The following is a 16,000-nucleotide window of genomic DNA, read 5'->3' on the forward strand; positions in this document are numbered from 1 at the left end:
TAGTTAATTATGGTAATTGGTACTCCATGATTCAATGTCGTGTGCAAAATCAAATCATTCGAAAATTCGTAGATTTACACGTCGCAGTAAAAAGTTGTGTGCAACACCAGAAAAATGTCCAAGTTTTTTTTTTTTTTTTCAATGTATTTTAGTGTAGTACTCCCTCCATTCCATAGTAATGGAGGCAAAACTTCTCGGCACGAAGATTAAGAAAAATTGTGTTAAGTGAGTTAAGTAAAGGGAGAATAAAGTGAAAAATGAAAAAAAGGTAGAGAGATGAGAGAGAACTAGGGGTGGCAAATCGTGCGTGTCGGGTTGTTATCGTGTCGACACGATAATGACACGAACACGATAACAACAAACACGAACACGACCCGTTAAGAAAACTTCAAACACGAACACGAACACGACCCGCTACCCTCAAACACGAACACGACACGAACACGACACCAACCCATTAACGACACGAACCGTTTCGGGTCAACACGACACGAACACGACACGAACCCATTAATGACACGAAAATAAATATTGAAAAATGAAAATAATAAGAATAATAATATTAAAATATTATGTGTTAATAAGAATAATAATATTAAAATATTATGTGTTAACGGATAACACGAACACGACACGAACACGGATAACACGAACCCGACACGAACACGACACGAACACGACACGAAATTTTCGTGTCCTTAATGGGTCGACCCGATAAGGACACGAACACGATAAGCTCTGACCCAAACCCATTAATTTCGTGCCGGTTCGTGTCGTGTTATCGTGTCGTGTCAAAAATTGCCAGTCCTACGTCATACCATATCCCATACTGAAAACTACGGTATGACAAAATATCATTCGATAGCATACCAAAATTTTGGTATATTGCAATCCGTTATATACCAAACATTCAGTATGGTTAATTTGTTATACAGTTACCTTACCGTTATTGAGTTATACCGAAGTACGGTACGGTATACCATAATACCATTTTAAAAAAAAATCTATTTTATACACAAAATATTTAAAAGTAGGATTTTCGGAGATTTTTTCTTTTTAATCTATTTTAAATATGAATATATTAACTTCAATATAATATTTATATAATATTTCAGCATATACTGATTTTTCGTTATGCGCCAAGGATTCGGTATACCCCGTTATACCGCGATATAGGAAAATTGATACTGTTACCATACCGAAATCTTTCGGTACGGTACGGTATCATACGGTACCGAATACTGCGGTATACCGAAAAATCGGTATTTTCGGTATTTTTTGGTAGGGTAAGTGCGCTATTTCGGTATTACGGTATTTTTCCTTACCCCTACATGTTGGTGTATGCTCATTATTGTTTTGTTTGCCATAAAAGTCTAAACCAACCACACAATGGGGTGTAAATCATTTTCGTGGATCACAAAGTTTGCCAGATTTCTGGGTAGTTCAAGTCTTACTAGGTAGTACTCCATCTGTCCCCCTCATCAAAGCAGTCCTTAACAATCTTCCCATGTACTATGTAAGCTTATTTCGTATGCCCAAGGCAGTGGTAGGCCGCATCATTCAGCTTCAGAGACACTTTTTATTGGGAAAAAAAGGAGACAATGGAGGGAACCTCATTGCATGGGATACCATTCAGAAACCACGCAATCAGGGAGGCTTGGGTGCTGGTGATATTTCTCTGAAGAATGTGGCCTTACTTTTCAAATGGTGGTGGAGACTTGCAGATGACCAAAAACCATTGTGGAAGGATGTTATCAAATCAAACCATGAGTTTAAACATCTCGGTGATTTCCAAGAGAGAAAGAAGCAGAGCAGAACAAGCATATGGGGGCAAATTACAGATTTTGGGACCTTTAACAAAGAAATACAAGAGATTGCAAATATAGGAATTCGAGTAAAAGTGGGGAATTGGGCCTGTACTAGCTTCTGGCTTGATAAATGGATAGGGGATACAAGCCTTAGAATTTTGTTCCCACGGCTGTTTGGATTGTCTAAACAGAAAGATGATCTTATTATGGATATGGGAGAGTGGGAGAGAGGAGTTTGGAGGTGGGAGTTTAAATGGAGAAGAAAATTGTTCGCTTGGGAAGAGGATTTGCTTATGGAACTTTTACTAGCTGTGAATCAATCCCCCTTGAGATTAAATACGAGCGATGTGAGGGCTTGGTCTGGTGGCAAATTTGGTTTGTTTTCTGTTTCTAACTTTGCATTGCAGGTCAACAAGCAGCTGGAGATCGCTAGCTCTCCACCACACCAGGGAATACTTGCATGGAGAAATGCTGCACCACCACGAGCACAACTCCACATGTGGTTTATCCTCCATGGAAAACTCAATACTAAAGTCAGACTCTACCGATTTGGAGTTAAAGGGATTGATGATGACCGATGTGTGCTTTGCAAAGAGGAACCGGAATCTATTGAACATCTCTTTTTTGGTTGCAAGATATCCAGCAGCTTATGGTACTCATGCTGTGAGCGATGGAACATCTCCATGTGTCTTCCTAATCAACCAAAGGCATGTCTTCTCTCCTGGCTTGGCGCCCCGTTTAGAGATCATGAAAAGAGGATTTGGACGACCATGTTTTATGTCATTTCATGGTCTATATGGGACATCCACAATAAGGTTGCCTTTCAAAATTTCAACCCCATTTGGGAGATTGAGAAGAAGCGACTTTTTTGTCGTCTTGAAAGTTGGATGAAAGGACGTGGCCAGGTTCCGTGGCGGCAGGAGATTCGATTGTTAAGGTGAGCGCTGCTTGAGGTGTTGTTAGCCTTCCTCTGCTTGTGGCTACCTTCTGGTGTTAGGCTTGCTTTCTTGCTTTCTTTTTGTGTTTCATGTAGGGGTGAGCAAAAAAACCAAAAACCGAATATCCGAACCGAACCAAACCGAAATTTTGAAATTCGGTTCGGTTTTTTCGGTTTTTCGGTTCGGTTCGGTTTTAAAAATACAAAAATTTTGGTTTTTCGGTTCGGTTCGGTTTGGGCGAAAAAAAACCGAAAAACCGAATTATGTTTTAAATATATTATTATATATTTTTATTCTATTAATTTAGTATATTATATCACATATATAATATATATTCTTTTAATATATTTTTATAGAATAAATATTATATATATTCTATTAATTTTATATTATATATATTTATATTCTATTATAGTATATAAAATAAAATAAATTATGTATATTAATATATACTATTTTTTTCGGTTTTGTTTTAAAATTTCGGTTTTTTCGGGTTGGTTCGGTTTTTTAAGTTCAGTTTTCGGTTTTTCGGTTTTTCGGTTCGGTTCGGTTTCAATTTTAGCCTAAATTCGGTTTTTCGGGTTCGGTTCGGTTTGGGCGAAAAACCAAACCGAAACCCGAATGCACACCCCTAGTTTCATGGGTAGTTTCCGTTGGTTGTTTGTTTTTTAAGTTGAGTTGTTTGGGTTCATCCGTTGAGTGCTTTGGGAGGTGTTTTTTTGTCTTTGGTGCTGATTTGTTTGCTGGTAGTTTGAGGGGGTTGGTACTGTTATGGTTGCCTCCCTCTTTTGTCGAGTTTCGATGTACTTTTCCGGCTCGCCTTCTGGGCTTGAGCATTTTGCTTAATCAAAAAAAAAAAAAAACTCCATCTGTCCCATTAAAATAGAAATTTTGGAGACGACGCGAGTTTAATGCAAAATTGGTAAAATAGAAAAATGTAAAAAGAAAAAGTGATTGAAATATTATTAAGTGGAGAATGGAATTCACCTTATAAGAGATAAAAAATTGTCTAAAATAGAAAGAGGCTATTTTTATAGGACGGACAAAAATGAAAAAAAAAAGATTATTTTTATGAGACGAGGGAATAGTAACTTCTAAATTTTGAGAACAAACAATTAATACTATGAACAGTCATATCATGACCGTGCTTACATTCACCGTTACTTGTTTTGACTTGGGCTTATTTTAAAGCGAATCCTCATAGGCTTTCTGATAATGAACCCAATATATAACCTAATTACAATACAACAATTCAAAGCTGCTCGAGGGAAATGTTGAGATTTACGTGATTATCATTTATTTTGTACTCAATAGAATTACACTTGTAAATTGAGCTAATTTACTTTTTCAGGCTACTGACGTTGATAAAAAAAAATTGAATAAAATTAAACCCTGACTGAGTGCATATAAAATTAAACCCTGACTGAGTGCATATTTGATAGGAATGATAAAAAACACATGTTTAGAATTCTATGACCAAAAATGAACATGCTGTAAATCTTTATGTTGAGTCTTGGACTTCCCCTTTCGGAAAATAAATTAAAAGGGGGCTTCAATTTGCAATCTAGATTAAGGTAAAACAATGGGCCAAATACTGGGCTTAAATGCTTTTAAACTTATATAAGCCCAATCATGCAACTAGTGGTGATCACTCGATTATGCATCTCTGTCTCTAATATTAGGAATCGAAAATGAGAATGATATCTGCAATCATGCAATTCCAATTACAAAGATTATTGACATTTCACTAGTAAAATTTGTGGTCCATCGATAGTATCACTATATAATTTAATATGTATAGTACTTAATTATTTTATTTATATGCACGAAATTAAGCATTACCATTTGATATGAAGTGTCTTGATCTTGAGGAAGACGTAAATTAAACAATAGGCCATGGAGTCCCATTTTATATGAAGTGTCTTGATCTTGAGGAAGACGTAGATTAAAACGATATGATAAGGAATCACTTAGAATTTTAAGAATATTTCGTTCTTAGCTAATATCCATTTACAAGAAAAGTGATCAAAACAAAATTTGATCTTAATATAAAACACAGACCAGATCCTAACAATGAGATTTGTCAATCTGATGGTCAATAATTAATAAAAACAATAGAAGATGGTTATTAATAATCTTTTAAATCATTTTATAAAATCCGAATTTCAGGTCATTTTAGATCATTTTAGGTCATCTTACTAAAATGACCTAAAAATAAATTAACAATGACCTAAATATGACCTCTATATGTTTGGTTTTGTGCTTTGCAATAAGACTGAATCTTGCATAGATCACAACCCCTTTAGGATGCATAAAATCAATTTAAAACTCTGTATTCAAAAATACCTAAGAAAAAGGTTCAATATGATCACACGCTAGGCTATCATACACAAACAATAACAACAACAGAAAATGAGAAAAAAGTAAAAGAGAAAGACATAAGAAGAATGTATAGAGGTGGAGAAGCTCTACCTAACCTAATATTACTAATTAATACCTATTTTTGTAAGGATTAATCTTGATAACCAAACCGGGGAAAACATCATCCGGGTCATGGATATGTGGATTCTCCTCAACTATAAACGGGTCGCCGCACTTTTCGCTTATCGTGTGCAGCGTCTCTCCTTGTCGGACCACGTATATTTCATCGCAAGCCGCTCTACTGTCCAAGAACGTATGGCCCGCCTCGCCCCCTTCCCCGGGTTCGCAGCAGCTTAGCATTAGCATCATGGCCAATAATAGTGCTGTGTACCATGAAATGGCCTCGGCTAACGTTGTAGACGACCTCATGTTTGATTAGGATGTCTTCTTCTTTCTTTTTTTATTGGATATATATGGTTTTGGTGTTTGGGATTGAGGTCTAATTGGGGTATATATGTAGTGCGATTTTGTTTGATTTAATGGTTTTGGTTTTGGTTTTGGTAGTTGTTGAAGTGGGTGCAGTTTAGTTGCTTCAAGTAGTATTAATTGTGCCATATTATGGATGGTTTACTAATTCTTTAAATATAATGAAATCAATACATCGATTTGATACATGACCATCTATTTTGATTTGTGTCAAATACTATAGTTTTGGGTACTTTGAAAATGACATGTGATGCTATACTTGTATGAGTGGGGATCATAAATATGTTCATTTTCCATGGGTTTCAGCCAAATACCAAATTAATTAGTACTAATTTTCAAATATTAGAACGAATGTATAGGGTGATTAGGTGATTGAAAAATTAAATTTATAAATATTTGATAATTTTATTAGAATGATCTATTTAGTCTTTTGGCGGGCGTTCAAACTGATATTTTTCAATGGGTTGGTAACTGTCAACAAATGGCATTTAATTATAATAAGTTCAATTTTACTGAGAGGAAACTTATTGTACGTGTAACAATTAGAGTAAGGCGGAATTTGGAAAATACAACTACTTCACAGCTCGCACAACTCCATGTACCTAATTAAATTAATAAACCATTTATTTGAAGGTAGTGATAAAATGCAAACTAATTTTTTTTATAAACTTCGAACTATAATTATGATAGTTAGATTTCAAGATTTGATGTCAACAGATGATAAATAACGTTAACAGAAAATGTCAACACAATGTTAATCGGTTGAAAAAGTTCACATTTTCTGTTGACGTTATTTATCATATGTTAACATCAAATCTCGAAATTTGACGTTCCAGATCATAATTTACAATTTGTACAATATATAGAGTTTGCATTATATATTTATAATCCTGTCCTAGCAACTAACTTTAAATTAATGCATTTTTTATGTCGACTCCTTGAGTTAAATTTCAAAGTATTTTATGGCCATGTAATTTTTCGCTAAACTTTTTTGAAAAGGAGAGGTGGTTTAACTGCTTTATTAATTGGCGCGACGATAATAATTCTGACATTTGACTTGCTTCATATAATTCATATGAGCTGACAAAGTCGGTCCTAATACTTGACGTGTTAATTAATTAAATAATTGTGTAGCCACTATCTGTTTGACTCTATAATTCTAATAATTCATCTTCCCATCCCCAGCAAAATTGTAGTACTACTAAATTACTAATCCATGAAACGATCAACACTTTATTTTTTTTTGGCTAATATTGACGATCAAAATCATGAAAGAGGTTGAAATGCTCCAACGTCGGAGTCAAAATATTGATGCAGGTGGTTGACATGTATATTTGTTCAAGTATGCTTTTATTTATTGCCTTCTAATAAGGAGACTTTGTAAAATAGCTTTCTTAAATGAAATTTGAGAGAGAAAATTATAATTTATTTGGCCCCTTTCCCACATGATTACCCCAAAATTAGTATCAGTCCCTAAAAAATAGATAACAAATAACACAGATTTTAATTCATAACTGATAAAGTAAGAGAGAGATTGAAAGAAAAAGTGATTGGAATATTGTTAATGATGAATGACACTAGTCTCATTAGAGAAAAAAGATTTTCTTATATATAATTAATCTATTTATAAAGGACATACCAAAATGATAAATGTGGTTTATTTTTAAGAGACGAATGAAATATTTGTTTCAAGCAAAACAAGTTGCTAAATCAGCAATATGAGGCCCAAACATTCAGGCTTAAATTGAATATAATTCAGCTTACCCAATTTTTAGTAATTTAGATTGATCACTTCACCTCGATGTTGTGATTCATGAATTATAATTTATTTGGCCCCTTTCCCACATGATTACCCCAAAATTAGTATCAGTCCCTAAAAAATAGATAACAAATAACACAGATTTTAATTCATAACTGATAAAGTAAGAGAGAGATTGAAAGAAAAAGTGATTGGAATATTGTTAATGATGAATGACACTAGTCTCATTAGAGAAAAAAGATTTTCTTATATATAATTAATCTATTTATAAAGGACATACCAAAATGATAAATGTGGTTTATTTTTAAGAGACGAATGAAATATTTGTTTCAAGCAAAACAAGTTGCTAAATCAGCAATATGAGGCCCAAACATTCAGGCTTAAATTGAATATAATTCAGCTTACCCAATTTTTAGTAATTTAGATTGATCACTTCACCTCGATGTTGTGATTCATGAATTTGGGCCAAAATTAGGCATGGAGGCGCAATTTGTCAACTGATACAGTTAGTATTAAATGACATCACATATTAAAAAAAAAGTCAGCGATTCAGTTATATGGATGATTTCAATGAGTTGCAATCTTATTATACAAGTAAATGCTCATCTTTGAATCCTCAAATATATGGATGATTTCAATGCGCATGGCATCATCTAATAGCCTTGCAAAAGAATGAGGAGATAAAAAGTTTTTTTATTAAATGATCTAGGGGTGACATGAATGACAAATCGTGTAGATTGAGTCATTATCGAGTCAATATGATAATGACTCAATTCAATAAAGCTCAATCTGAACCCGACCTATTAGGAAAACTGTCAATCTGAATACACACTCGGCTCCGAACCCAACTGAATCCATTAACAACACAATATAATAAGAGCTGACACGATATGATAACGATCCGAACCCGATATTACACGAGTAAAACCTGATATTACACGATTAAATCTATTTTTTAAACTTGATCTACATGATAAAATCATTTTTTCACGATTTAAACCTGATTTACAAAAATTAAATAACTAAAGCAAAGCATTAGTATTTTTTAAAATAATAATAAAAAATTAAAAAAAGATACTCCCTCCGTCCCGCTTTAGCAGTCCCATTGACTTTTCTGCACTCGTTTTGTAAAAATAATAATAAATAGTTAAAGTGAGAAATAATAAAGTAAAAAAGAGAATAATGTAGATAAGACTTTTCTCTATATTATTCTCTTTTTTACTTTATTATTTCTCCACTTTAACTATTTATTATCATTTTTATAAAACGAGTGCAGAAAAGTCAATGGGACTGCTAAAGCGGGACGGAGGGAGTAATATTATTTCTTATTGGGTTATCCGTATCCAATCCGAACTCAACCCGAAATTATGGAGTTTTTAACGGGTCAACCCAATAAGGACACAAACCCAATAAAGCTGGACCCAAGCTCATTATTTTTCGTGCAGATTCGTGTTAGATAAAAAATTGTCAACCCTAAAATGAACAATTAATGAAAGATTAAAACTAATTATGAAGTAGTACTACTTCTTAAAGATTAAAAAAAGTTATTCATCTAAAACTGAAATATTTTCATCCCTAAGTACAGTAAGCGTGCAGCAATTAATAGGCATCATTAAGTCACACTTGAGAAAAATGAGTGTTAAAAATTAAGAAAAATCATGTTGAAGAATATTTACTTTACAGCTGAGAGAGAACATATTTGGCAAATGAAAATCAAGAGTATAAAGTTGCAGCAGCACTGGAAATGAATTCCTGCGTTCAAGAGTTTTTCAAATAGCAATAAATTGGCACAATGTACAACAAATTATTGATGTGAAGAGCTAGGGCTTCATTAAAATTTCATTTACATAGTTCAGAACTCCTTCTATATTAACTGTCCACGCCACAGACACGGGGGTGAACTCCGTCCATGGGTTGCTCGTATTCCAGCTGCATTCAATAATTTCCACACAATCAGATAACCTCACAAAGAAAGCATTTTTAAACGAAGAACAAAGAGGCGACGTACTTCTTTAGTCCTTGATCCATTATGGTATGGCCAACGCAGATGCCCTGTGTCTCGACCCTTACAACTCCCTTCTTGAATGTAAAAAGATCAGGTCTCACTAGTGCAATGAAACTAACAGGATCATGCAGGAAAATTCCTGTGTAAAAATGAATTTCTGATGTCAGAATGAAACTCAATAATGAATTCTAATTTGTGTGCTATAACTGAAGGATTACCATAAACTCCATCAGATTTAACATGCCAGTCACGGTAAAACTTGCACATATCACATATAAGTTGTGCATGCCTTCCACTCGACTTCCTTAGCCCTTCAAGGTGCATGTCTGAAGACGAGATGTTCAAATGGGATATTACTTGTATAGTATATAATGGAACAGTGAGATAGTTGGAGCTTTAGTTGATTTTGAGAGAGGTATCAGAACCTGTCAGTTTGACTTGCGTTGTGATGTTTATGCCAACAACATCGATATTAGCCCCAGAAGTGAACACAACATCTGCTGCTTCTGGATCTCCATATATCTGGCAGTCACATAGGAGCAAATCAAATAAATAGACAGAATTTACACACCTCAAAATAACTCGATTCCACATTAGCCTTTATCAACAAATAATAAAAGGAGCAGATTACATACATTTGCCTCAGCAGCGGGATTGACATTTCCTAATGCAAAGAAAGCTCCACCAAGTATCACCAGTCTCTTAATTTTACTAGCAAACGACGAGTCCCTTTTTATAGCCTAAATAGAGGAAAAAGAAGACCTGCTTATAAAGTACTACCATTGAGCCGATCAGAACATCATGGATCAATGACAAATAGATCACTTACCAAAGCAATATTTGTTAGAGGTCCCAAAGCAAGTATAGAGACTTCACCGGAAAATTCAGAAACCGTATCGACCAAAAATTCAGGTGCAGATTTGTCACATTTCCCAGATTTGGGAGGATCGAGAAAAATGTTCCCCAATCCATCTGAACCATGGACAAAGTCAGCAATGCGTGGCTTTCCTCTCTGTACCGTATTTCATTATTGTCAGGCTGTTGAGCATATTATAACATTAATGTAAAAAAATAACATCAAAGCATACTTTGTGAATCGGTGATCACTGGCAATTCACAGAGTATGACAGTCACAGATATTGAGCCAGTTTATGTTACACGAGATATAGTTTGTAAAATGGAGGCTGACACCCAACCTTTTCCCAACAGAGAGTTTCAGGAAAACAGACGTGTACTGAACAGTTCCACACTAACTACTTGGTCACAAGACAGTCCCGTTCCATTTGAGCTTTCTTAAACATGCATAATATATAGCATCAATCCCAGCTCCTCGTTTTGGTTTTTGGCTGTTCTAATTAGTTATAGACAATATCCTCAAATTAGCTTTCACCAAATGGTATAAGAGACTACATGTCAAGTAGGAGAAAAAATAAAAACACTTAAATATGTAGTGTGATGGGGCAAAAAAATTGAATTCCAATAGTACCACGTGCAAAGTAGCTACTTTTAATTAAAAATGCAAAATGAAACCACAAATATTGCGAATTTGATAGTTAAGATGGTAAATCACATAAAAATGAAGCCATTAATTTTACCTTTAATGGCTCAAAACTACCCTCTGCAACTGGAATATCTGGACGTCCGGCAATCTCACACTATCATTTTGCACAACAAATAGAGTTATAGATCACAAACACATCCAAAACATAAGGTACTTAAGCATGCACCCAAGAAGGATAATGAAGCTGAATACACGACGGGACATACCAGAAGCAATGCATTATGGGTCGCATCCTCTGTATTGACATTGCCAAATACTGTTGTTAATCCTAATATATCCAATTCAGGTGACTGAAATGCCATTAGTATCGCCATGCTATCATCTGAAATTCAATATAACATCCTTTGTTACAACTCCACTGAGCGCTCAAATTAAAGAACCATCTGACTCTTGCACTTTTAACATAAATATGTGTGTATTCTCCATGATTCCCTACTTACTTAAGAAGATGAAGCTTGAATTTCAGAAATTAAAACAAACGTCTGATTGTTATACCTACTTGTGAAGTCAAACATCTAACTGCTTGACATGAGCCATATATATACAGATATGTGCAGGCCGAAATCAACTAAAACTCAATATCTCCACTCAAAAAGATAATACTAGTAGATTAGTGGCCAGGAAAGCAGAATTGTGAAGAGATTGTCTCTCAATTTAAATTGTACTTACAACTTTTAGTAAGATAAATAATTGGGGGTAACATCTCAAAATTGAATTATACTGCTGGTACCACATATCTTCCATTAGATAGATTTGATCTACCCTACATCCACATGGAGTTCTATCTATCTCTTAGTATCAGTTAGTTCACTTTTTGCAGAGGCGAATTGGACCCCTCTCTCTCTCTCTCTCACACACATACACACAGATTCTATTGGATCAATGAAATCAAAAGGCCATAAGTTTGAACCTCAAAATCCGAACTCAAATAGAACTGGAAAGATGGCACATTTGGAAGAAATTGAACATCAATAAAAAGGCATCGAATAGCAGAATCATAAACAGTAGCGGGGTTGAGAATCTAACCAATGCCGGGATCGGTGTCGATGATAAGCTTTTCACGCTTCGTCGAACAGCAATTTCCTGAAATCACGCTCGACATCACCACAGTTTTTGGCGGATTCGATTGAAACTATCACAAAATAAAAGGTGAATCTCTGAATAAATCTTGGAGATTATATAAGCGTAATGATTTGGAAGATCTCGTAATTGAAAACTAAAAAAAAGAAGAAGATAAAATGCACAGCTAAACAAACAGTCAGCTGGAATTCAGTCTGTCTAGAAACGTATCATTATTCGTAACGCCATGTGACCCATTATTCATACGAAAACAATTTTTTAATTTTATATGTGGCTGGTACAGGTGGCAGTTGCTGATTAGCTTTTCTGGATATTCGATTTTATGTTTCTTGTTTATGAACTTTGTGGCCTAGAAATGTTTGTTCTTGCGAATAATTCTACGATGCGTGCAATGTCATAGTAGTAAATTTAATTTAGGCTTGGGCTGGTACATTATCCAAACCAACGACCAATTTTACAAAATCGATGCACAAAGAATGAAGTAGGAATTGGGGGTTTGAATTTGATGATGAGATTAATGTGGGGATTTATTACTTCCTTCATTCTATAGTAATAGGGGCGTTTTTCCATTTTTGTCCGTTCCATAGTAATAGAGTCATTTCCTTTTTTAGTAAAAGTCAACACATTTTTCCACACCTACTTTACTCTTTCTTACTTTTTTCTATCTTCGTCTCTCTACCTTTTTCATTTTTCACTTTATTCTCTCTTTACTTAACTCACCTAACACAATTTTTCTTAATCTCCGTACCGAAAAGTTTTGCCTCCATTACTATGGAACGGAGGGAGTATTTGTTTTCTAATTGGTTTAATAATATGTACATAGGTGGCATTTAACTACATGAACAAGAGCATCCATAATAGGGTAGATGTTGTGTCATGGCGGCGGCGCCATTCGTGATCCGTGGCAGGGAATGTGCTCTGCTCGTCGCCCGTTGTGAGCGTGACACCAGGTGGGATAGTTTTTTAATCTTCTTACCCCAAATTCAAAATTCAAACTCTATAAATTCCATCATACTCTCCCCTCATCCCCAAAAAAAATGACATTTGGGATAGCACGAGAATTAATGCATAATTGGTAAAGTAAGAAAGTTGAGAAAATGATAGTTAAAATAGTGTTAGTGGATAACAAGACCTACATTATATTAGTGTTTAATAGTGGGTCATAATGGTATGAGTTGTAAGTAAATTGATGTATATGAGTAATGAGTTTGGGAGTAGTTTTAATAAAGAGGGAACATCTTTTTTGGTCCACGAACTTTGCCAAAGTATCATTTTAGATCCGTGAACTTTGAAAATATCATTTCAGGTCCATCAACCATGGGTTAATATCATTTGAAGTACTTTTTTACTATTTCCAAGTTTTTCTGGACAAAAATACCCTTGATACTTTAAAGGGTATATATTTTAATAAACTTATCCTATACTCATATTTTTTTATAAATATCTTTACTATATATTTTTGATGAATTTTCTAAATATAATTTGACCTTCAATATTATCACTTAATTTTGTGACATGCAAGAAAAGATCCTTATTTAATTTTTTATTAATAAAGAAAAGTTCTTTATACAATTTTAAAATTCTTTAATATAAAAAATTGAAGAAAAGCAATTTTACTTGCATGTCACGTAATTAAGTGATAATATTGAAGGTCAAATTATATTTTAAAATTTGTCAAAAATATATTGTAAAGATATTTATAAAAAATATGAGTATATTATAAGTTTATTAAAAATATATACCCTTTAAGTTATCGAGGGTATTTTCGTCCTATAATGATATTTAGTAAAGTTCAAATGATAACCTAAAATTGATGGACCTATGATATTTTCAAAGTTGGCCTAAAATGATACTTTGGCAAAGTTCGTAACTAAAAAAGATGTTCCCTCTTTAATAAATGGAAATGAGATAATTTTATGAGATGAACGAAAAAAGGAAAATGTCCTTACTTTTATGGGACGGAGGGAGTATTTCACTTTCAATTTTATATACTTCCTCCCACAAAAATTCTATCAAAAAAATGCATCAGATCTCAAACAACGATGCCATATTAGATGCTTTTATGCAAATGTAAATGGAGGCAGTGTCACTAATCCTAAGGGAGATGAATATACAATTGCTCGACATAGGACGTCCGCTGCTCCACGTATTCAGCATTGACGAACATTCACTGTGACTACATCATTAAATAAATTTGGAAGCGCAACTTAAGCACTTATAAAAAATTTAAATTTTAAAATTAATTTCATTATTAATACAATTATTTGAAGTTAAAATAATGGATAGTGGAAATTAATGAGAAATGCATGGCTAGGGCACAGAAGAGAGGAACGGTGATTTAACGGAGGGATGATGGCTAGAGGGATGTAGAAGAGTCCCCCATCGTGGATGACCTAAATGTAGAAATGGCAATTGAGAATAGAAATTCTATATCAATTGAACGATTTAATTGGTGGAATAGTAAGGGCATTGTCAATTGGCTTTTCGCAGGAAAAATATGTATTGTCGCAGTCAACGGCCTAACTATGAAGAAATGCAGACTGAATTTGGTAAATTGCAATTCCAATTCCAATCGTGTCTTTAAAGAGAAAAATAGTGAGGCATATGGGTCAAGACTAAAGAGAAATAGGCCGTTACGTATCTTTTTGTCGATCAATTTTAATTTTTAACAGATAAGAGCAAATTTAAAACACTCCGTTCACGTGTATGCACTTGCATATTTTTAATTAAAAACAAAGTCTCTTTTTCCTTTTAAAGAAACCAGAATATATCCTATACCCACCCAAGGATTATTAATAAACGAGCCATGCAGGTGGCACAAACACTAAAAGAAGGATTAAAATGTTCCATTTTTTTATATAAACTTCATATGTGGCTTCTGATAGTATTAAATTTATAGTGGAATGAAATCAACAAAACCGTGAAACTAGACAAATATTGGATAAACCACATCAGAAATATATGAGTATGGGTTCTCATGTGGCTGTGGTGACCATTTACCAATATTTGACATAAAAAACCTAATCCCACATTTCCTTACTCATGCCTACCTACATAGTACTTCACGAATTTACAAAATGCTCTTTTCATAATAGACAAAAAAGAAACCCTACTACCTTCAAAGTGACATTTCTTCCTCTGAGCATTTTTTTAATCCTCTTAACATGTTCATTTGCTATTCCTGTTTTTCAAATCCACAGGGTTACAAGCACAAAATATCTCTGCCCCAACTGACCTGCATAAGGCATAGGATTATAAGAGGCCATGGAATAAAACAGCCAAAAGCAGAATTCATTCTGTAACATGATAATATAACAGACGCAAAAGCATCAGCTATATTGTTTCCACTGGGGTAATACCAGACGACAAACTTTGGCTCCGGTAATTTCTCATGCAGCTTCACGTATTTTAGGATTTGGAGGAGCATTTGAAGCACTGTATGCTCAGGTATCTCTGAAATAATTTAGAACTTGATGATAAGCGAAAAAAATATAGAGAATACAATATTTTCTTATTTAGTTTTCCAGATTACTGTCTACAAGATTTTAGTAAAATCTAACGTGAAGGCACTGCTGTTGGATATATCTGAGACTTCTTTCATACTGTTCAATAGACAAAATGCTTCTATACTCTCTTGAAACATATGAAGCAAACAAATGTGATGTCATATATCTCACAGCAGAATGGAGTTCCATACTTATGCAATCCATAATGATCCATGATGTTGCTGTCTATTCATCCTCTTTTTCCAAGTTATACACGGGTAATATCTAATGACAAACTAATACTATGAGGAAGCTTCAACTACAGGAGGCTAAAGATCAATATGTGAGCTCAACTAACTATAACCACCTTAAGCCAAACAAGGCACATTAATGTGCACAAGCAGAGCCACAGAAGCAAATAAGCAACATTGCTTATAATATCTATCACTATTTTCCTTAGACGTTGCTAAGATAATAATAATATTCAACATACTATTTTCTGAGTTAAAATATTACT

General features: G+C 34.1%; 2 protein-coding genes and 1 long non-coding RNA gene across 3 annotated transcripts; 1 reads left to right on the forward strand and 2 right to left on the reverse strand.

Moving 5' to 3' along the window:
- Positions 1–1,531: 1,531 nt before the first annotated feature.
- Positions 1,532–2,749, forward strand: LOC125199680. Its single transcript, XM_048097619.1, has one exon. It carries the CDS (start codon positions 1,532–1,534, stop codon positions 2,747–2,749), a length of 1,218 nt encoding a protein of 405 aa, XP_047953576.1.
- A 6,342-nt stretch (positions 2,750–9,091) lies between these two features.
- LOC125199679 (uridine nucleosidase 1) lies at positions 9,092–12,220 on the reverse strand. The gene is made up of 9 exons (XM_048097618.1): positions 11,945–12,220; positions 11,125–11,240; positions 10,953–11,012; positions 10,187–10,369; positions 9,993–10,097; positions 9,783–9,879; positions 9,576–9,683; positions 9,361–9,496; positions 9,092–9,281 (listed from the first exon to the last, which is right to left on the reverse strand). Exons 1-9 carry the CDS (start codon positions 12,018–12,020, stop codon positions 9,173–9,175), a joined length of 990 nt encoding a protein of 329 aa, XP_047953575.1. The 5' UTR covers positions 12,021–12,220; the 3' UTR covers positions 9,092–9,172.
- Positions 12,221–14,919: 2,699 nt separating this feature from the next.
- Positions 14,920–15,424, reverse strand: LOC125199681. The gene is made up of 2 exons (XR_007172617.1): positions 15,358–15,424; positions 14,920–15,233 (listed from the first exon to the last, which is right to left on the reverse strand). It is a non-coding gene; the product is annotated as an uncharacterized LOC125199681 (long non-coding RNA).
- Between the last annotated feature and the right edge of the window lie 576 nt (positions 15,425–16,000).

The sequence above is a fragment of the Salvia hispanica genome, unplaced genomic scaffold, assembly GCF_023119035.1.
Source record: "Salvia hispanica cultivar TCC Black 2014 unplaced genomic scaffold, UniMelb_Shisp_WGS_1.0 HiC_scaffold_627, whole genome shotgun sequence".
In the NCBI taxonomy this organism is placed as follows: domain Eukaryota; kingdom Viridiplantae; phylum Streptophyta; class Magnoliopsida; order Lamiales; family Lamiaceae; genus Salvia; species Salvia hispanica.

Excerpts from the sequence above, each read along its gene's own strand:
- LOC125199679 (XM_048097618.1), bottom strand. The coding sequence starts at position 12,020 with ATGTCGAGCGTGATTTCAGGAAATTGCTGTTCGACGAAGCGTGAAAAG. Across the intron at positions 11,241-11,944 it reads CGACACCGATCCCGGCATTG|ATGATAGCATGGCGATACTA; the intron begins GTTAGATTCTCA and ends ATTGAATTTCAG. Across the intron at positions 9,282-9,360 it reads ATGGATCAAGGACTAAAGAA|CTGGAATACGAGCAACCCAT; the intron begins GTACGTCGCCTC and ends TATTGAATGCAG.
- LOC125199680 (XM_048097619.1), top strand. The coding sequence starts at position 1,532 with ATGCCCAAGGCAGTGGTAGGCCGCATCATTCAGCTTCAGAGACACTTT.